Source organism: Rhinolophus sinicus, linkage group LG01, assembly GCF_036562045.2.
Source record: "Rhinolophus sinicus isolate RSC01 linkage group LG01, ASM3656204v1, whole genome shotgun sequence".
Taxonomy (NCBI): domain Eukaryota; kingdom Metazoa; phylum Chordata; class Mammalia; order Chiroptera; family Rhinolophidae; genus Rhinolophus; species Rhinolophus sinicus.
Genome location: NC_133751.1, coordinates 205,625,930 through 205,647,670, shown reverse-complemented (window position 1 = coordinate 205,647,670; position 21,741 = coordinate 205,625,930). Strand labels below are relative to the sequence as shown.

The window sequence follows — 21,741 nt, the reverse complement described above, 5'->3', positions numbered from 1 at the left end:
CTGGAGCCAAAGTCTTAATTTAGTGTGGACAAGGGGGCAGAGAAAAATGGAATCCCAATGTTGTTATTATTATTATGTTTTACAATAAAGGCATGTGACAATGGGAAGGCATATTCACCCATACACGGGCATTTGAATTCAAACGCTGCCTAGCTTCTCCCATCCCTGCTGCTAGCACAGTGTCAGCTTTTTATGACTTCCACATCCACACTGGAGACTCAGGGGAAAAGGATAAAAATGACAAAAAAAGAAAAAAGAAAAAAAGAGGGTGGGGTTTGTACCAACTGCACCCAAAAAAGGAAAAGCATAGCAGAAAGCTCCTAACCCTATTGGTTTCTTTTGTGGTTGTCTTCCAAGTACAGACGGGAGTGCTGGTGCCTGAGTCCAAGTCCTGAAATCCACTCATAAATGTGTTTTCTTGAAGTCGTTCGACAGATCCTGTGCCCTGATGGTCATTAAAAAGGGCTCTGGTCTGGCTACTTGACAAATCAGGGGTGGTGGCAGGGATGGTGGCCAGGATGCTACCCTCACCGCAGGCAGAGAGGACTTCTCAACACTGAGTCGCCCGGGGATCTTGGGAACATGCAGCTCTGAGCCAGTAAGTCTTGGTGGAGCCTGGGGCCCTGCTCACTTCCACGGGCTGTCAGACACTGCTTGGTCCGTGCACCGGATGAAGAGGGGTGGTTGCAGACTTCAGCAGGCAGCGTCATTCCATGGAGGGGCTTGTTACCACACGGGTCCCTGGGCCCCCTGCTGTTTTAGATTCAGTGGCTCTGGGATGGCACTTAAGAATCTGCATTTCTAGCCAGGTCCCAGGAGGTGCTGTTGCGGCCATACGGGCGGCACACCTTGAGAAGCACCTAAGAAGACCTAAGGCCGGAATCAGGCCACCTGAGCTTTATCCCCGGCCTTATCAGCATGTGGCTTTGGACAAGTGATATTGAATCCTATGTACCAGTCTGCCCATCTGTAAAATGGAACCAATAACAGTGCCTACTCCCTGAGGATCAAATGACATAATCCACAGGAAGTCCTCAACCAATGTTAGCTTACTATTGTTACTACGACTGCTTTCCTTTCCAACAATATCTTGTGTATGACCTTCCATCAATCCTTGTAAAATATAGCCATGAAGGAAGAATCCCGAAAAACTGTAGGAATCATACTTCTGGGTAACATTTTGCAGTGATTCTTGATTTTGCTATTTAAAATGTCAGCTGTATGTTTTATAATATGATGCTAATTAATTTTGCAATTTTGGCCTCATACTCATTCCTTCTCTGCAGCTCTTATTTTACGGCACTCCAACGAACACCTTTCACTTAACTGTAGCTCCTCGGTGCTCCCATTTTCCCTCACCTCCTCTCCAAGTCTTTGTCCAAATTGCCTCAATGCTTATAATAACCTCCTCCTGCGGTTTTGCACAGAAAAAGTCCATCTGGTTCTTTAAGCATCGCTCAAGTTTGAGTCTTTCTGGGAAGTTTGCCTTGATTAACTCCATCACTCCTTCAGCTACCCGCACAATTTCATCCTGGCTTTCTCTAAAGTTCTCCATCCAGATCCCACAGCAGGCTTATACTGGGGCACAGACCTGTGTTTCTTTTCTCCTGTGTTCAGGGTTCAAAGCTGTGACAAACATGCTATATGAATGAAGAACTGACGGCCGAGGGCATTCATGGACGAGAAATCACTTTGGACATTCAAAATCGGCATTCGTACGTAGGCGACGTGTCTCGCACAGGTACTTCATAGAAATGGGGGTGTAGACTAATGCAAACAACTTCTGTGGGAAGACATGTCCAACCAAAGCGAGGGTCTGGAAGTCACGTCTTTTTAGAATCTGGTGTTGTGGCGACGCCTACCTTGTACATGTATAACCACACACGCATAACCGGACACCAAGAGCTACGAAGTAGAGGGAAAGCTAGCTAGCGAACCTTTACCAAAGACTTAACTGTTCAGAAGGGAAGCCAGTAGAGAGGGACTGTAGATTAATATGCTGATTCCAAAGCCTTCTCTATAAAAATATCGTGAGTGTAGGGAAGGCAAAGATTGAGGGTGATGGTTTCTTTCAGGAATTTTTTCTTCTAACCTCTTTCTTCCTCCCCAACTATAATTCCTACAGCACATGAGGAACAAACCTAAAGACTAACCCTCTAACACAGCAAGTCTCAGAGGAGGAAGGCTTTAGAAGGTCACTGTCTGACAAGGCAGGGCCCAGGCGGGGCGTGCACCAGGCTCTGGGAAGGCCAGCTTGGGTTCCTCCCACCCTCACACATCTTCACAGCAAGGCGGTGACAGAACAAACCCAATCGGCTAGCAATACTGATACTAATGGAAAAATCAATGCATTTCAAAGTATTTGATAATGCGATAATGAAATGCGTTAACTGCTTGCTCCTAAAGAAAGTAACTATGGTAAAAATAGTAGATATTCAGTACGGAAGACACAGAACAGGTGTAGTGCTACACACCTAGCGACTACCCAAAGGAGGGAAGAACACACCCATTGAACAGGTAAGAACACAGAGGCTCAGGGAGGTAAGGTTACCTGCCCAAGGCCTCCTGGGAGGCAGGTGGGGGCCTCTGAATGAGGGATGAGAAGGCCCACCATGGGGCCTCTGGGGCCGGCCATGGCTGTGAATGCGCGTATGTCCCATCACAAGGGAGTCAGCGGTGGGTGGTTCATTTCCAGTGACGTAGAACTCCCTTCACTGGGCTTCTCACAGTATCGTCATGATTTCAGATGAAAGGTGGAAAGCCTTGACGCGTCCCTGAAGACGAAGCAGGCAGACCTTCGCTGTCTACCGGAGCATCTTCTGAATGAGGAAGGCGTCCTGGAGCTGGAGCGTGCTGGGCACCATCCTCATGTGCTCCGAGCCACCAGCCTCCCCAGACCCGTGCTGCTATGGCCTCAACGTCTCCCCCTCCTGCGGTTTGGGGCTGCCTTTCTTTAAGGCCTCCGCGTGGCAGTGTTTGCTGGAGGACCGGAGGACCGCGCAGTACCAGAAATACGGATGGTGTTTACCCAACGCAAACGTCCTGAGCAGCAGCTGGTGGGTCTACAGGGAAGACCTGATGCTGAATCTTTTAATTAGAACAAATTATGCTAAAATTACTCTAAAACCCTGTCTGATAGATGACAACAGTGGGAATTCCTTTAAATACCGGTGAACAGGCCACAGACAAAATGCCACAGGCAAAGCATGTTGCGGGGAGCCGGGTAGCCCCGACGCTGCATAATTCATGTTTTCACATGTATGTCAACAGTTTCTGGTGTGCCACGTGTGCTTCCCAAGGGGCCGCCCCCACTTGTCAAGAAAATGGGGGTGTGAGACCACCCAAAATTTAGAGGATGTGCCAGGAACCTTGGAAAATGGATAAGGAGAAAGAATTATGCATTTTCCTTTGATGGAAAACCCCCAAACAGCATAAAATGAGCACTAATAGGGGGAGGGAAGCCACCGCGGGTAGGAAGTGCGATCAGGGGAATAAAACCTGCCGTCATCTCTCAGCCCTGCCGCTTCCCCGTCACGTGACCCTGAGTCTGTCCGCCCTTGTCCTGTCTGTGGCCTCACTTTTCCAATCTGTCAGGTGGGGATGGGCAGCGACTCCTCCCTGCACCAAAGAGGAACAAATGAGCCGACGTGGGCGACACAGCCCATGGAGGACACACCGCTCCACAGAGGAAAGGTGAGGTGCGCAGGGCCGCTCCCCGGTGCTGCCCGCACCGTGGGGCCGAGCTCGGGGGCGCTGTGACCAGCCCCTGGCCTACGACAGGACCCTGAGGTGGCCGCGGATCCGTGGGGCCGCGCCTCTCTTACCACTGCTGATGGCCGAGTTTGCAATGACCGTAGCGTCACTCCACTGGTCCGCACTGGAGACTGAGTAGGACCGCTGCTGCATGCCGTCCGGTCGGCTGCCGAAGGAGCCCAGGCTGACGCCGCTCGCCATCTGAGACCCAGACGCACTAGTGACATTCCCTAGGAATAAACAAGTCACGTGAACACCACCGCGGACGCAGACCCCAGAGCCAGCACGACGCAGCTTCGGGTGAGCGCACACAAACAATCCGCAAAAAGCACCCGCAGCATCAGGCCATCTCTGGACAGAGCAGCGGCAAAGACACTGACCCACTTTTGGGAAAAGCCAGCTCGGTGTCAGCGCATCGACGGACAGGGAGGTGGGCCTCGGTGGGGAGTCACCTGCCTGGGGCCAGAGGGCTATTTCCACGGTGAAGATGTACTTTACGATCAACACAAATCACAGTTCCTAGACACGGCATCGGAAGAAACGCAGGCTCTTAAACCAGGTAAGTTTACCCTTAACCTTGAAAAGACTACGCGGAGGAAACATAACCTCAGCAATTTCAGGGAGCGCATGGACTGTGATAAAAAATGATCCCACGGTACACTTAATGATTTGAATCAGTTGCTTAACATCAAAATGAATTATTATCTGGTCACACCAATTTTAGACTCAAAAACATAATTACGTGCATTTGTCTAAAGCTCAACCGAACATACCTTGCTGCCAGTGAATTAGTTCGATAGATCTACACGCAGCGCTTCAAATGTATTAGGTTTTTTTTTTTTAACTTTCCTCCCATGGTTTTAGTTTAGAACCAATTAAGTTCTAAATTGTTTTGGAAAGAAATCCTTCCGAAAGGGTGTCAGCCTGGGCCTCTTCCCAGGGGGGACCCTGATCCGCCACACCCACCAATCAGAGCTGATTTGGGGACGCGGCTCCGCCCCACACGCCCGCCTGGGGCTCCCAGGCCCCGCCCCCGATTCCATCACGTGAACCCCTGGCCGACAGAGGATTTAGGGCTGCTAACATGTTCAGGGTGGATGAAAGGAAAACGAAAGGCTAGAGACCAAGGGAAAACAACGAGAAGATACACGAAGCTGTGACCCACTGCTAAGCCACGCCCCAAGTCGACACTGCCCAGGGGACACCTGCCATAGAGTGAAACGTCAAGGAGACGAATCTTTCCTGCCGACAGTGCCCATTCAGACCTCTGGCAAGTCATTAAGTGTGGAAATCTGCCCACAAAACCTCATTTTATACCAGCTTAGGCACACAAGGCCAAAACGCCTCAAGAAACAAAAATAAATTCACTGTCTGTGGTTGAATGGACGATGCCAGACGACGCTGGGGCCCACTGTGCCACGCCCCTTGTCCGTTCTCTCCGGGGGGTGGCTCCCAGAGGATGACCAGTCTACAAACCTGACGTCTGTCCCTTCAAAGGCAGAGCGTTATCTTAGCGTGTCTAGCCCAAACTGCCTGAGGCAACACCGGGAAACCAGTGTCCACACGCACACAGGACAGCCCTGGCACCCTGAACCCTGGCTAAGGACCCCGTGACGTGTTCAAGTGGTCTTAAGTTGACAAGTTCCGCGTGCCAAGGCCAAACATCCACCGCAGGAAAAGGAAATCAGCCTCCCTACTGTACACGCCAGTGCAATATCAGGTGGCGCTGCTGAGCGGGCATCTGTGGCTGGTCCACTGGTTTTCAGACTTCTGGTGGTTTGTCTGTCACGTGACATTCCAAGCCCAAGTCCACACGTTAACATGCCACTGAGCAGCTCTGGGGTTGGCTCCTCAGGGGGTCCCCAAGGAAGCACAGTGGGATCTCTGGGGTGCAGAAACGCCAGCCCAGGCTGCATGCTCTGGCGTCTGATTGCAGAATGCATCCCCGACCCCAAACAGCTGTGCAGAATCCTTCAGAAAGGCGACCTTAGGGCTCTTCGGCTCATGATGGTCTTCTGATCCCAACCACGCTCAATTCCCAACTGTTGCACTAAAGAGAAACGACATGATTCAATTCTGGCCAAATGAGCGTGTGCATACGGATACAGATTTATGAAAGTATAATTTTTAAACAGATCCAGAGACGTGTGTCTGGGAGTCCGGGTTGAGCTCATAGATGCGTTTTTACTTAGTGGATAATGACCTCTCTTGAAAAGTAGAATTAATTTGGGCGAGTTCATCTAAAGAATCTGCGGTTTCTGGCATCACTTGAAAAATGACAATATCGGGCAGCTATGGGCCTGTATTTGTGCTGACTACAGATGTTCCCCGACTTCCAATGGGGTTATGTCCCGATAAATTCATCGTAAATAGAAAATATTATAAGTCAAAAACGCATTTAATCACCTCACCTACTGAACATCAAGCTTCCCCTTGCCCCTGAAACACATCAGCCTACACTTGGGCAAAATCATCTCACTGAAGCTGCACAGCGTCATGTGACATCAGACTACTGGCTGGCCCACAGGTCACTAGCCTGGGAAAAGATTCAAGTTCAAATTCCAAGTACAGTTGACCCTTGAACAATGCGAGGGCTGGAGACGCCGACCCCCATGCAGTCGAAAACCTGCATATAACTTTTGACTCCCCCCAAAACTTAACTAGTAATAGCCCGCTGTCAATTGGAAGCCTTATCGATAACATAAACAGTCGATTAACACACACTTTGTATGTCATACTATTATATACTGTATTCTTAAAGTAAGCGACAGAAAAGGTTATTGAGTCATAAGGAAGATAAAATCCATTTACTGTATTTATTGAAAAAAATCTACATGTAAGTGGATGCATGCAGGTCAAACCCATGTTGTTCAAGGGTCAACTGTACAATTTGTACTGAAAGTGGATCATTTTTGGATGGTCTTAAAGTCGAAAAATTGTTAGTCAAACCATCGTACGTCAGGGACCATCTGTCTACCTCCGAACCTGTCTGTAGGACTGTAGCCTGCACGGCGAAATCCAAGATACACACTGCCCTCCTGCCCACCGCACTTCACTCATTACCCACCCGCCGGGTTCCTGGTCTTTGGTTAATGTGAATTATGAAATCTCCAAAAATATGCATGGAAGTAACACATTTCAGAAGTAAAATATTTCTGATTTTCTCTCGGGAGAGTAAATCTTTTTTATTTACTCATTCACTTTATTTGAATTTCAGTTAAAACTTTCCTGAAGATCAAATAATAAAAGACTAACTAACTGGGACATAAAGAAACAATAACATTTTCTGGGATGATACAGAAATACGCTTACTGAACTGAAAACAAACAACAAAATTGTGAAGGGGAAGAAATATTGTTTCTGCCTTAAATATACAGTTTGCAGATCCATAAACAGATTTTGCCTCTCACTGTAAATGCAAAGACACAAGCGTTAACTTCCAGGCAAACCGGTGGTCTGTGGGCCGGGCCATAACACCGTGTTGGCTTGGTGGGGCCCGTGAAGCATGTCACTCCACGGTGGACAGTCCTGGGCCAGTGGTCACACTTGGAGGCATTTCTATATACTTGAGTCAATGCATCAGTCAAAGAAACCAACTACTCCCAAATATTTCGTGAATATTTTAAATAACTAGACAGACTTAAAATCTAATGACAGTATTTTATGTCATCATTCCTGATGCTTAGTTTTACACACACCCCAGCAAAGGCTAACACGTAGTTTCATTTCTGTTCCTGAATGAAGGTCACTAATTAACTGGTTAAGTAACACTGTCCCTCCCTCCAGTTTTTTCATTTTTTAAAATATGGATGCATCCAGTAATATCTGCCCTATACGTGAGCACACAGGGAGTTGTCCCTTTTGAAAACCCCTCCAAGCAAATTTAAAATCACTTTATTCTCTCTCAAAGTACTCCAGGGCTACTCTTTCCTTGAATGGTAATTCATTCCTTGAATGGTAATTCATTAACAAGTAATTAACCAAGGCTGAGAATCTGGAGTTCTCCTTTGTGAAAGGAGCCCATGACTTGTCTGATTTCCTAAGAGCTGAGGACCTTAAGGTCAAGACCACGTGGGACGCAAGTGGTGGCTAAACGCACTTCTAAATGCCATCGGTCCTCAAGCCGCTCGGAGCAGCCTGCCTGGGCTCGGCTTCTCTCTCCGCAGCTGGCAGGGACGAATGGGACCTGAAACCCAGATGGCCACCGACAGTCAATAAAGAAATAAAGCTCTGGGGCCACTACATTAATTAGTTAAATCAAATTGACACCTGTACCTGATTAATTACAAGTGTGTTCAAGAAAAGCCCTGAGCTCTGGCTATCCCGCCATTAGAATCCTAAGTACAAGACAGCCAGTCGGACTGGAGTTACAACCCCAAACACCAGTAGGACTGGAGTTACAACCCCAAACACTCAGGGCAGGGCGTGTGCACGCCCTGAGCCAAGCAAGGGGCACATGGTTGGAGAGAAGCCCCGACACGACCTGACCCATGGCCCTAGTGAGGCCCAGGAGAGAGACTCCTGTTTCCTTCCCTAGCAGGTGAGCACCTACACACGTATCGGTTAGTGTGGCTGAGAAGATGGGGGGGGTCTGGTCCAGGGGCGAAGGACTCTCAGCACATAGCTGGAAGGAAATCCCTTTCTTTGCAGGCATGTCTGTCTTTTCCTAGAGGGAAGAGATTCTAAAAGCCAGGTTGGAACGTCTTCTCTCCTGGAGCAGAGGCGGCAGGTCTACCAGCTGGTTCTAACAGCAAGCGCTAAGCCAGGCTCAACAGACAGACGTGAGGTCTGACGAGGTAGCCAATGGCACACACGCCTCCCCGGGTGGGCTGTGCTGTGGACTCCTTGAGGGTGGGACGGGGGTATTTCCCATGCTCTCCTTCCCCTCATCGTCCTCATGCCCGGCTCCCACGCTCCCTGACCTGCCAGAATACCCCACCCGCTGCTGACAACAGCTCCACGGGGCAAGTGCTTCTTCGTGTCTGCTGGCACGGACGCCGCACCCTTTTGTTACGATGGTCTTTTCAGGAACAGACTTCCTTCAGAGGAGGGCAGGTTGGCTTGCTGTCTGGGATCACGACATCCCTGTCTAGGGCAAAGTTTGGGCAGGCTTGCTCGAGTCCCATTATAAAAGACTGGGGTTTGCTCAGCTTGGAGTTCCGACATGTCATCCCAGGACAACCCCAAAAGCTATTCTAACTGACTCACCCAATGTGAGGCCTTCACAGAACAGCCCATATGTTTTTTTCTCTTTCTTTCAAGATTCCTTGTTTTCTCTTATCCTCCAAACTGAAATCACACATACATACACATACACACACACACACACACGCGTGCGCATGAACACACCCACCAGGGGACATGTGCAAGAATGTTCATGGCGGCATCTGCAGAATAGCCCCAACTGGAGATGGCAGGAATGTCCACCCCCAGGGGTACCACGTGGTCTATCCACACGTGGACATTACACACCAGTAAGAACGGAAGAACTGCCAACACGAGCCACAAGAAGACGAATATCACAGATGTATCACAGATGACGTGGAGCCAAAGGAGACAAGCGAGAGCACCAACTGTCCTGATCCCATCCAACAGGTCAAAACCAACCCCACGGACCGATGTGGTGAGAAATCACATGGTGACCGCACGCGGGCGTGTGTGTGTGGTGTGGGCACAGGTGGGCGACAGGGTGGTGCCCACAGGGTGGCGCTTCCTGGGCTGCTGGCCACCTGCTGCTCCATCTGTGCGGGTCGCCTGTACACTCAGCTATAACTTAGGATTTTGCACTTTCTATGTGTACATTGTATCAATAATTCTTTACCCCTCCCACCCAAGGTCGTGTGAATGGTTTGTGAATGCAGATGTCAGGTCAGGAAGTCCGAGTGACAGAGTCGGGTCAGGCAGGAGACAGTTTCAGCAGGTCCCAAAGAGTGGCCAGACCTCCAAAGCAAGGAACACTGGTGTCCATCGGAAGCAGGTAATAACAGCACCACTTTGGTACCGTCTCAGTATTTCCCCCCCAAATATCTGCATGACCGTGAAATACATAGTCGACTTCCTGGCCCATTCTGAACTCAGCAAAAGTGTTTCCTCAAGGACCCCACTGGGATATAGAGTACAGCATATGGAACAGAGTCAATGCAATTGTAATAGATACATCCGATGCCAGAGGGGCAACAGATGGGGGGAGGGGAGTTATTACTTTGTGAGGGGTGAAATGTCTATTGCATTGTTTTGTACACCTGAAACTAAAAATAAAAATAAAATAAAAAATAGACCCCCCCCGAGGGACTGGGGGCTGCCGGCCTGGTTAGCGGGGGCGGCTCCATTGGCACGCTACTCCCCGGAGCCTGTGCCATCTCCCTGGCACGTGTGCTCACTGGGCGCCCTGACAGGTGCACGCTTCCCTGTGTCAGAAGCACCAGATTCTTCGCCAAGAATCATTTCAGCTCTACTTACAGCCCTAGAGTGTCAGAGTTGATTTGAAAAGGTACTTACCTCCACCCTAAGCTCTTTTTCTTTAAACAATTTGCATTTCAAAGTGAATACGGCATTTTTCTTCGAATGAACATCAGTATGTTGCCTGAACTGATCTCAAACGCATGAAAAAGATGCTGGTTTTCTATTGAGCAAGAATGTTTTCATCCCCCAAATGACATCAAAGACACAATTCCTCTTTTAAGCTATAGGCTTATTATATTAAAAATAGCCTGTTCTGATTTTTAAAAATATACTCTGAAATAGGCTTTTCACTGCATTCAAATAAAGATTCATCAACAATCGTTTCTTTTAAGATACAAAACTGTGCCCGCTGCACTTCCTGAGTTTGGGCCGTACAAACAAGACTTGACCTTCCCGAAGGCTTTACAGAGGAAAACGATCCTCGGCATTTGACTTGTTGGTTCAATTGCCTGAAAAGCAGCCACTCTCGGTGATAAGTGATACTGAAGTGTCATGTCCTTAGAGTGGGAGAGAAAAACCCAAACAGGACTCTGTAAGCAAGTGAGTTGATAAGAAACATTCACTCCTATTGTGGAGCTTTATAACTTAAGAAATCGTTAAAAAAAAAAAAAAAAAAAAAAGAAATCGTGATTACAGGAATGGGAGTGATAGCTCTTCCCCTCGGAGGCCTCGCCCTTAGAAACATACTAGACTGCTTTTGAGGGTCCACTCTATCCCTATGCATCTCCAACCCAGTTATGAAAGCTCAGAGTGTGAGGACACCTGCAGTGCTCCTGGGAAAAGCAGGTTTGCTGGTATCAGGACTGGATGCTGGGAGCCTTCCCAATGGCCAGGTCTCTTCAAACTGGGCCTTCACCATCTGTTCCGTCCTCTAACTGTAACCCCCAAGAGCATATAATTCACAACACTGCCATAAAAAGTGAGATACGATGATTTAAGTACCTGTGAGCAGGGCCCCTTCGCCTCACTGCATTGGAAATCGGCCTTTCGTTTGGCAACCAGAATTTCAGGCCAAGAGGATTTGGTCCCAGGACACATTCAGTACCTTTTTTAAATAAAGATACAGGTGTCAAGGCCTTTGCATGATGTGACACCTGTTTCGTAAAAGTGTGCCATTCGACATGTCTACTGTTGAGATAAAAATCTTGTCTTCCTCAGACGACTATGAGTTTTTTGTTAGATATTTTCCACAGCATGTTTACCAGAGGAAAAACAGAATGTACCGAGTCCAGACCCAGTGTGATGTTAAATGTAATTACTGCTAAATACAACATTGTGTTCAGAATTAAAATCCTGGAACTGGACAGTTCGCTGTTATTTTCTCCCTATTCTAATTATGATGCCGAGGGAAAAAATGGGAGCTTGTTTTGCCATACAAATTTCTTACAGGTTCTCTTGCAAAATTATAAAGATATAAACATAATGTAAGTTAGAGATCTACAAAAATCCCACCTAACAGACCATCTCTATATTAAACACGGCATAAATTGTTCTTAGTTATGACCATAGAAAAGATGTAATTTTAGATTATACTCCTTTACTATGACTTCCCTCCATTTTCCATGTTGTCCCACAATCTTCACTATAATTTAAAATATATGACATCTTACTAATTTAATGTAGATAATCTCTATTATTACAGTTTTTTCTACTTTTGGATAGATTCGGTTGTTTCTCGTTTCTCACTAATATAAACAATACTGCAAAGGACATCTACTGTTAGATGTTTTTCTCGGGATAAAATCCCGGAAGAGTTATTACTGGGTCAAACAGCATTAACATCTTTCTGACTCATTATATATGTGTTTCCAATTAGTTTTCTTAATGACCAGAGGGCTAAAAGAACATGGAACCTGGGCATCTTGAAAACAATTCACTTCATCATTTGTAAAACGGATATAATAATGGTAACAAATGTTGATGATAATAATGATAATAATATGCCCGTATGGCTTAAATTACATAAAATACTTTGTAAACTGCAAAGCTTCTGCAGGTGTTAGTTACTAATTGTACCAATAGTGGGTTTTTCTTTTCTCGAGAGTTTATTTTTTCAGTAAAAGCTTAAAATGGTACTGTTGCTAATTTTGTTTGACTTTATAACCTAAAAAGTCTGAGTATTTCACTCATGTTTCTCTCCTGTTCTGTCTCTTCATGCATCAGCTGCTCATGTTGTTTGCCTCGTATCTGTGTTTTAGTGTTGTAGCTACCGTCCCTTTGCATGAGCCGAACACTCATTCTCTCGATGGCACTTTCTGAAGCCATGGACAGTGCAGTGCTCAGCAGAGGGACACCTCAGTGACACTCTTACCACTCAGCTTTCCAGAATTCCTAGGGCATGATGACCAGCTGTGCCCACACTGTCAGAGCTATAGCTGATAAAAGGCCAGAGACAAAGAAAGGAAATCCTGTGCTTGGGACACCATGCAAGCAAGGGATGAAGGACGACGTGATGTGCGGCGAGGTGAGCGAGGGCCAGAGCCCCCACCTACACCCCATCACTGGTTACTGGTCCATCTTGGGGATGGATGCGCTTTGGTGTTTGGTATAATTCAAGATGAAACTACGAAGCACATCAGAAGGTAAGTTCTCATTTAAGTGATTGTGTTTAGAAATAAGTTTGAGTATTTATTCCAAAGACAGAATCTGCTTTTTCTGGCAACACGCAACACTCATCACTGCAGGACGATGCTCGCACTTCTCACCTTGCCCATTTTTATCTGTGTAGAGGACACTTGCCTACAGATTCTCAGGTGACTGGAGAGACCGTGATGTTTGCTTACGCTCACTTAATGCAATGGCTACGTAATGCTTACTTAGCTACAATCCATTTCTTAGTAGGGGTTACATGAATGAATTCATACGCAATATGGTAATAATAAGGTACGGCAACACGACACAAAAGGAGGATGGATAACACTGAGCATTTTCTTTTAAGTAATAAAATGTGGTTATAGCATTCAAGTGATAATGTTTTATAAAACCTAAGTCCAAGATGCCCATATACTGTCGTCTAGGTTCTTATTTGGCAGTATACCCCCAACCATTTAATTCAATTGTTCATTTTCTTCTTTTGCCAAGCATAACAGTTCCATCTTTAAAATATCCTTTCTCCTTTATGTGACAAATGCAATTATGGGACAAATGCTTTGCACAAAATTCACTTTGATTTGACAGCACTGTTTGGAGGGGAGATTTCTCTGGCTACCACTGAATTTTCTAATCCTTTTCAGGGAAGAGGCCCAGGTGGTCACAGGCTCTACCCTCAGAAGCACTCATGTCAGCTTCGTTTTCTCCCTTCAGAATTGTCTTGGAAGCGAATAGAGAAACCACGTAGGGAGCAAGCGACCCAAGGAACACCCGTGGTCAGAACCTTGATGACGTGTAGGTGGGCTGCTTGTTCGTAGGTCAGGATATCTTTGGGTTTTGTCTCTCATTAGAAGTATTCTAGAAAGTCGAACGTTCTCTGTCAGAGAGGTTAACTGCAAAACAACAGGCCACAAGGCTTGGAGACGGCAAAATGCCATGACTAGCGTAGTACACTGAAAACCTCTCCTCTGCCAATGTGGGAATGAGAAGGTAGCACGCAGGCCAATCACACACTTGCCTCTAGCACAGGAGGCTCTTTCCCGAGGCCCCGGCTCCAGCAAGGCCCAGGCCAGCCGTCACTGCCTCCCTGAAGGCTGCTGGGACAATTCACAGAGACCATCTCAGCACCTTCCTCTCCCACAGCCCTTCCCACGCTGACTATTATGCTGCTTTTGCTGGGCTGGAAAGCATCATGTCAACAATTGAAACACTATTTCTTCACCAAACACACATTTTTGAGAGGGGGAAGAAAAAAGTGTCTAAAGCAAATTTTTATTTACGTATAGGGCTCTCTATTCCCACAGAGATGTACTCTGCCATCCCTCTAATGTTTTTAACTAAAATCATTAAGGATCAAGCTGTTTTCATCTGTTCTTACAGAAAAGAACACTCCCAGTTAGAGTTCACATAACTGAAGGTTTCCTTAAACTGGAAAGTATGATCCTGATTTATACTCAAACTGTAACCCCAATAATCTTGACCACAGAATGCTACAATGAGGGCACTGTTATCCGAAAGAAAGTAAACAATACTTCTCAGTATTTATCACTTACATCTCATATAATGGGTGACACTCAGTAATATTTACTTAATGAAAAAATAATTGCTAGGTCACAAAACTAGGAGAGGATGACAAAGGAAGAGAAATAATGGTCTATGCCTCAAAGAGCTTACAATTTAATGATGGAAACAATGTAACAGAAATTTGCCAGAATCTCAGTGGGAGAAATGTATAAACAGAAATAACTAACAAGAAGAATGTGTTTCTCATAAAAGCTGAAGATACCACAACTCTCTGTCTTAATTTCAGATGTAGCTAACTTCCTGAAATTTTAGTCTAAGAGAAACCCCATAAATCGTTTATTTTCACCCCCTAAAAATAATAAATTATTAAATAGCCGTCTCAACCTACTCCAGTAAAACCCAGTTTGTGGAAGCAGGTATCATCACATGGTACTGATTTTTGGATAACCTTTCAGCAAAATAATTCTCAACTAAGAAGGCTTCCCTTGCAAGTGCTCCCCAAGTTCTAGAGAAGAGTCTAGCAAGTGTGGCCCATGGACACCTCAGCAGATTCAGTGTTATAAACAAAGCCCCAAGTGTGGGAAATGAACGGGTGACAAGGGCAGACAGGGGGTGAGACCCCAGGTTCGGAGGTTCCAGCGCGTGGTGTGCGACGTGACAAACTGGGAGGGGACACATGGGGACACGCACAGCTCATTTGGCACACGGAACAGACTCCGGAGTTATTAAAATGTTTTCTAGACCATTTGAAACTAAACAAAGAAAAACTTTGCTTCTGTGAGACAACGGATGTAGTTTTGACGTGGCGTTGTTTTTTTTAATAGCTATTACCACTGTAACAGCAGCTCAGCGACTCGGCGTCTGCAGTGTGAGCAGTTTTGATAAACAGCCTCTGCGGGCCACACAACGGGGATAATGTATCCTTAAGTACCGCCAATGAGCTGCCATTCTGCACAGCCAATTACTTCTGTGCGTCTGTCACTCAAAGGAAAAATGACTGAGCCCATTAGATGAAACCTTTGTCACTGTTCCTAATGCACTCTTAGGCCTCATTAATCTCCGGGAGCAGCAACAGAGCCGCCGGTGTCTCATTGCCTCCCCCGAACAGGCCCACGTGAAGCCTCTCATCTCTCCCCCAAGTGCACGGCGTTAATCAGGCTCTCCTTATTACCCCCGTCCCTGTCACGGCGGAGAGCGCGCTCCCTCTTAAATGCTCTCATTATGACCCATCTTTAGAGCCGGCTAAGTGGAAAAAAAGAGAGAGGGAGAGAGGGAGAAAGAGGACGGGAGAGAAAGAGGAGAGGAAAAAGCGAGTCCGATCACATTAATATTCATGACAATAATTAGTATTCTAGGTCACTGAATATTCATGCTATTAGTTTGGTTTTTTATGGGTTTGCTGGATGTCCTGATTACTGAAGTGTAGAGGGAAACAGCATGGTTGAGACTTTAGATGTCAACGGCAGTTCAATACTCAAAACACACTGAGATCCCCGCCCCCCCACCCCCGGAAAAGCAGCCTCAACCCTCCGAGGGCTTTAATATTTTGAAACCACCCGGGGCCTGAAGTGAGGGGAGGTAGAGGAGGAGGAAAGGTTTCCTGTGACAAAGGTCTAAGCATCAATCTGGTGAGGATAAAAACATATTCACAGTTGCAAAAACCCAACAAAGACACACTTTAGGGACAAGAAGATATCTGTCATCTCAGAACAAAATGTCACAATCAGGAGTTAAGAAGAAAGCCAGAATAGGGATGATGGGACAGCGTACTCTGTGGAAATCCTGCGAAGTCCCGGAGAGCACCCCTCTCTCCCTCCCGCTTGCCGGCTGGCTGCCATCAGGCGGGGAACACTGTCTGTTGGGGGCACGGGCTTGTTAAATCTAATCCATTACGTCTACTCAAAGGCTACGGAAACACTGGATGGCATTTAACATATTAATTCAAACACATAACTTCTCTCCCCTGTTCGTTTCCTTCGTCAGTGATGAGCACAACTGTGCTGGATTCCATCCCTGGTACAATTCTGAAGACTCACCTTGGGCCAAGCCTGGGAAAGGCAGGTAGCGTGTTGTCCTCGTAAGAATAGACGTGGGAATCATTGTTCCATTCTAAAGATGAGAAGCTGAGGTTTAGCGACAGACACCTGCACAAGGCCCTAAGATGGGGGAGGGCGGGTTCGATGGAGTGTTTCTGGGTCCCAAGCCCCTACTGTTGCAATTATGTTTTCCTGCTCTCTACTTAAATGTCAACATGATTGTCAGAGCTAATACAACTCTGCCTTCCATCATATGTGGATATAATTTTACCAAAGCAGCCTGACAAAAACTCGTGTCAGAAAATACCTTTGGACATTTGACTGTCTTCTCCGGAAGCAACCCTGAAATTACAGTTGGGTAGATTTTCTAAAATGTGACTTCTGATAGATTCCCAAGAGAATGGCAATTTAAGGCAATGTAAGTTCCAAGCTAAAGCAATGGAATGACAGACTACGCTATGGGTAGCCCGAGAGTGTGACCTTGGAGGAAGGGGGAATGAAACAGGCTGCAATAATATCTTTTGGACTCTTCTTTTTCTCTTTCTCTTTCTTCTGTTTTCTTTTTTTGCTGGAGTAGATGCTGAAGGCATTTTTTCAAAAAGCCATTGAGAGGGAAATTTATAGCTCTCTATGTGTTATCTAAGATGGTCATTTTTTCCCTCCCTTCACACTTAATTGATAATAATTTGGCTTGGCATCGGCTTCTGGGTTCAAAATTATTTGCCCTTAGAAGGGAATTCTTCTCTTATCTTTAAGCGCGGGGTGTTGTTCTCGAGGGTCCACAGTCCATCAGAATTCTCTTCCCTGGGAGGCGACCTTGCTCTTTTCCTATCTTGGCTGCTGTGTAGGACTTTCTCCATGTTGACAGCGCTTCTTCTCTCCCCATCTCGATCCCTGACCTTTCAGATGGGAAGACGCTGGCATGTCCCTCACCACCTCCAGCATATTTTCTTCTGTTATATCTTTGATTACCAACAGTGTCTTTAGCTGTGTTCTTTATAGTATTTTTTCTATGACATTTTTTTTGCAAACTTTGTTCTTGAATTTCCAATAACTCTTTGGGTTTTTAAAACTCCCCATGTTTTTCATACAATCTTTTGTTTGTCTCATTTTATGGCTACAGTAACTTTCTGATGATACTAGTTAGAATTTCCTCTTAAATTCTTTCCCCAAAGTATCATTCTCCCAGGATCCGCTGTCATTTTGTTCACCTTGTCCCTTCCCATTTGTACTGTCATTTTCCACAAATGTGTTGGCTGTCCGTCCATCCCTATGAAAAGGGGCGTGTGGGCTCATCAGGCAGAGGAAGGGGTTTTCTCTGCTGCCTTGGAGCAGAGCAGCTGTGGGGCACAAGTTGACTGGTGGGTTCTGGTTAAGCCCGACCGTGTGGGCTCCATGGGCAGGGCAGGCTGGTGCACTGTAGTCACACCCCTCATGGTCGGAGCCGCCTTTCCTTGCCGGTCGCTTATTTTTGTCTGCGGTTGTGCAGAGGTCTGGGCCTCCCCATCTGCTCCCTTCTCATTCGGGCACCGGCACGTCCATCAGGAGGCCCCGCCCTCCCAGGAGGGGGCGCCACTGGCCAGCTCTGCGTGACCGTGTCCCTCAGCTTGCACGCCACAGCTGCCCAAAGGAGCTTAGAACAGCCCCATCTTCACGGCAGCTCTCCTGCTCTAGGTAAACTGCATCCCCCCCCCCCCAAAGTGAGACCTGGGCTCGGTCATCAGCATGTAAGGTCGCACAATAGCGTAGAGATTCAGTTCCTACTCGGACAGTGTGTTTTCTTCTCCTCACCCAAGGCCAAATACGACATTAAGAGCATCAGATTCCCAACATTTTATTATTGTATGGAAGGCAGTCAACATTCCAATACTGGCAAACCAACCCTCCGCCCGCCCCACCAGAAATAACATAAGACCCTCTCCCACCAGTAATTTTCTATCCAATTGCGTCCTTGGTCCTGTTAGCACTTATCCCAGCTTCAATGGTCTTATTTGTGTATTTATCTTCTGACTTCTTCACCTGTGCTGGGGTGTGAGGCCCCTGGAGGGAGGGTGTTGTACTGCCCCCCCCCCCCCCATCTCCAGAGCACTAATCGGGCCTGGGCACACAGCAGACTCAATAACGATAAGCGAAGGACACAGGAAGCAAAGCAGGAAGATACCCAAATCCTTACATTGGTTGGTAGAAACAAAGTCAACGTTGGCACACAGTTCGGCATTATAATATTTGAAATACGGGCTGCGTTATGACTGTATACTAGAAAATCAAGAGAAATATCCAAACAGCTATTACAACTAACAAGAGCTCAGCAAGATGCCTGGACTTAGAAGATACACAAATTAGCAGTTTTCTTATTTCTTACCAATTAGATGATATAATATACAACCCCCCCAACCCCCCAAAGATTAGCCTCACAATTCACCAAGAAATATAAACAGAATGAATTAACGAGACAGATAAAGGAGCAAAATGAAGAACCGTGTTAAACTCTACTGACGGATATAAACCAATTTGAATAAATTGGGAAAGAACTGTGTTCCATGGTGAGAAACTCAATATGGTAAAATTTCCGTTCCTCCACAATTAATTGGTAGGGTAAAAACCATGACAATCAGAGTCACAATTTTGACGGGGAAGGAGGAGGTTTCAAGTTATTCTAAAATTTACTGGAAAAAAGAAATGGGTAGCAAGTGCCAAGGAAAACTGGAGGATAAGAGAGTAATACTAAACTGTACTAGACTACCAGTTATAGACTGGGCCACACAGCTAAGACAGTGCGGTAAGTCCACGTCAGGTAAGACAATGTGGAAATGGTAGGCCAAGGGCATAGATTCTTGAGCCCGGAAACACAGCTAATTTGATTACATGAGAGTTAGCTGCACAATAGTGGGACCAACAGAATTAACAGGGAAAGGAAACAATTCAACAAAGAGAGGAAGGACCATTAGTTACCTACTTGAATGAAAAATTTAATTAGATTACATGTAATGGACACAAATTAAAGGTGGATTAGAGGTTAAATTTAAAAAAAGGAAAAACAATAATAAAATGGTAAAACTCAGAAAAGAAAAAAAAATATACATATATATATATAGTATATGAATTGTGATCTGATTTCAAAATTATTCAAGGCTTTCTAAGTGCCTAAAGTAGAAACCACAGAAGTAAAAAGACTTATGATTTGATTATATATTAAAAAGAGGAAGCCTCTATATGTAAAAAAGACCATAAAGTATAAAGAGCAAATAAGAAACGGGGGAAAATTCTGCAAAATATATTATAAAGGGATAACATCCTCAATATACAAAGAGTTCTCACATATCAGTAAGAAAAAAACAAGCAAAAACGGACAAAAGATACCTCTAAACAACTATGACATAAGAAATAGGTAGGATCAATAAACATGTCATATGTTCACCCTCACAATAATTGAAGAAATCCAAATAAACAAAGCATGAGGTATTTTAATTGCTTGTCAGATTAGCACGGAGTCTAAAAATGCTACTTAAAGCAATGCTAGCAAGTGTGTGTGGGTGAGACGGGCACTCACTTTATGGATGGAAGGGTATGGTATACAAAACCTCTCTAGAAATTCATTTGGAAATGCGGATCGAAAGTCTTATAAACGTTTACGCCCACTGACGGACTCACTTCACGTATGGACTTGTAAGACAATAATTAGTGTCACGTACAAAGATTCTGGTACATGCACGTATCAGGTCTATGCGAGTGGAAAAGGTACTAGAAGGGAAGGCATGAAGCACTGATCTAACTCAGTAACACTGATGTAAGAAAACAAATAAAAAAGAAGAGAAAGCATAAAAAGAAACAAACGTGTCCAGGTAACACAGAACTCTGAAACAGCTGTGGTATCTGCTCCAGCGAATGTCACAGCCTTACGTCCGCGTCTCTACCTGGGACCCAAAGAGGGAAAACTGGCTGGGCTCCCTGGGTGGGGACTGTCTTGGCTTGGGGTTGAAAGGATATGTTGTGATAAACTAAGGGTGGGTGTGACCACTGAAAAGGAATTTCAACTGTGTTCCAAACTCTCCCATATGCCCAACAGCAAGAGTCTTCAAGAGAATGAAAACGGCATTGAAAAACGAGCCTTCAGAGCACACAAACTCACTCCCTTAGCAGAGGCCCATGACATAAGCCACTCCATGGAATAATTATACAGTTTACATGGCATTTTGGATTTTCGAACTGTTATCAAACCTTACCTTTTCCTTAGGACGACAAGTGGCAATTGAGCACCAAAGACCACAAGTGTCAAAATGAAGCTCAAACTCCCAATCTTACGTGTCCAACACGTCAAATCATTGGAGCTCGTCCCTCAGCCTGTGCGCCTGGCGAACGCCCATCCTTCCTTCACACCCAGCTCAGCCTGTGGCAGAGCTGACCCTGCCCGTAGCCTTACTATGAGCTGCTGCCCCCATCAGAGGGCGAGACTCTGGAGGCCGGGTACTCTGTCTTATTCTCCATGGCCCCAGGGCCCACGACTGTGCCCAGCATACCTCAGAAATTCCATGAATGCTGGCTGACTTGAATAAATAAATAGCTAGGTGTGACATGGTGGGTTAGAAGGGGAAGTGGACAATTAGCTGGTTATAAGGTGACTGCCTCTTATGTGAATTCTGGAGGTGAGGGACGCATTATCCACAGCACATGCGATTCCTGGCACCGAGTGGTGCTCAGTAAGCATATGGTGACTATATGAAAACACAGTAATAAAGACATCAGCTTCATACTCACGATGAACACATTTGTTTCTTGGGCACTTCTTGTCCCAGAGCCAGCACACCATCCTGAAAAGGATGCTTTGTATACCTCAGATGCCTTGTATATGTCAGCAGGTCCTAAGAGACCAGGCAAAACAACCTCACCACCTTTCTGGAAGGAACTGATGTCTCCGTTAGCAGAAAGCCTGGTTTTATGTTGATTAGTAACACAGCTGATTGTCTTGTCCTTTACGAGTTCCCCAGCACTGTCACACGTTACCTCACCTGCCATCCCAGCTCTGACCCGGGCAGGCCGGTTACCTGCCCAACGCTGCTTGGCATCAGGCTGCTGGACCCCAGATGTTTGCTCCTTTTTAAGACCCCACTTTCTCCACCCAATGTCCTTTACGCCACAGAACCGTGGGGTCAGCAGCACCCCTCTTCAAAAGCACTTAACATTTCAGAAAGGGGAAAAAAGCAGCATCTTTAAGAAGCAGAAACGTATACTAGAAACCACTGCGGAACAGAAATTCATTACGAGAAGACTGGATGTCGGTTGGAGAGAACAGACTTTTTGCTGGAGAAACACATGAAGAGATTGCACATGATGAAGGCGCCTCCGTGTGTGAGGGGGAGGGCTCAAGCAGTTCTCAGCA

The 21,741-nt window shown here is 46.1% G+C and overlaps 1 protein-coding gene across 15 annotated transcripts in view; it reads right to left on the bottom strand.

Annotated features, from left to right (window-relative positions):
• The window catches only part of AGAP1 (ArfGAP with GTPase domain, ankyrin repeat and PH domain 1), a 513,425-nt gene that overhangs the window by 153,093 nt on the left and 338,591 nt on the right, over positions 1–21,741 (bottom strand). For 10 of the 15 annotated variants that reach the window (XM_074315517.1, XM_074315523.1, XM_074315532.1 and 7 more), the window contains one exon: positions 3,825–3,983. The exons of the other annotated variants lie outside the window; for them this stretch is intronic. In XM_074315517.1, the coding sequence (XP_074171618.1) occupies positions 3,825–3,983 (159 nt within the window). The remainder of the gene's footprint in view (positions 1–3,824; positions 3,984–21,741) is intronic. 15 annotated transcript variants of the gene reach the window in all.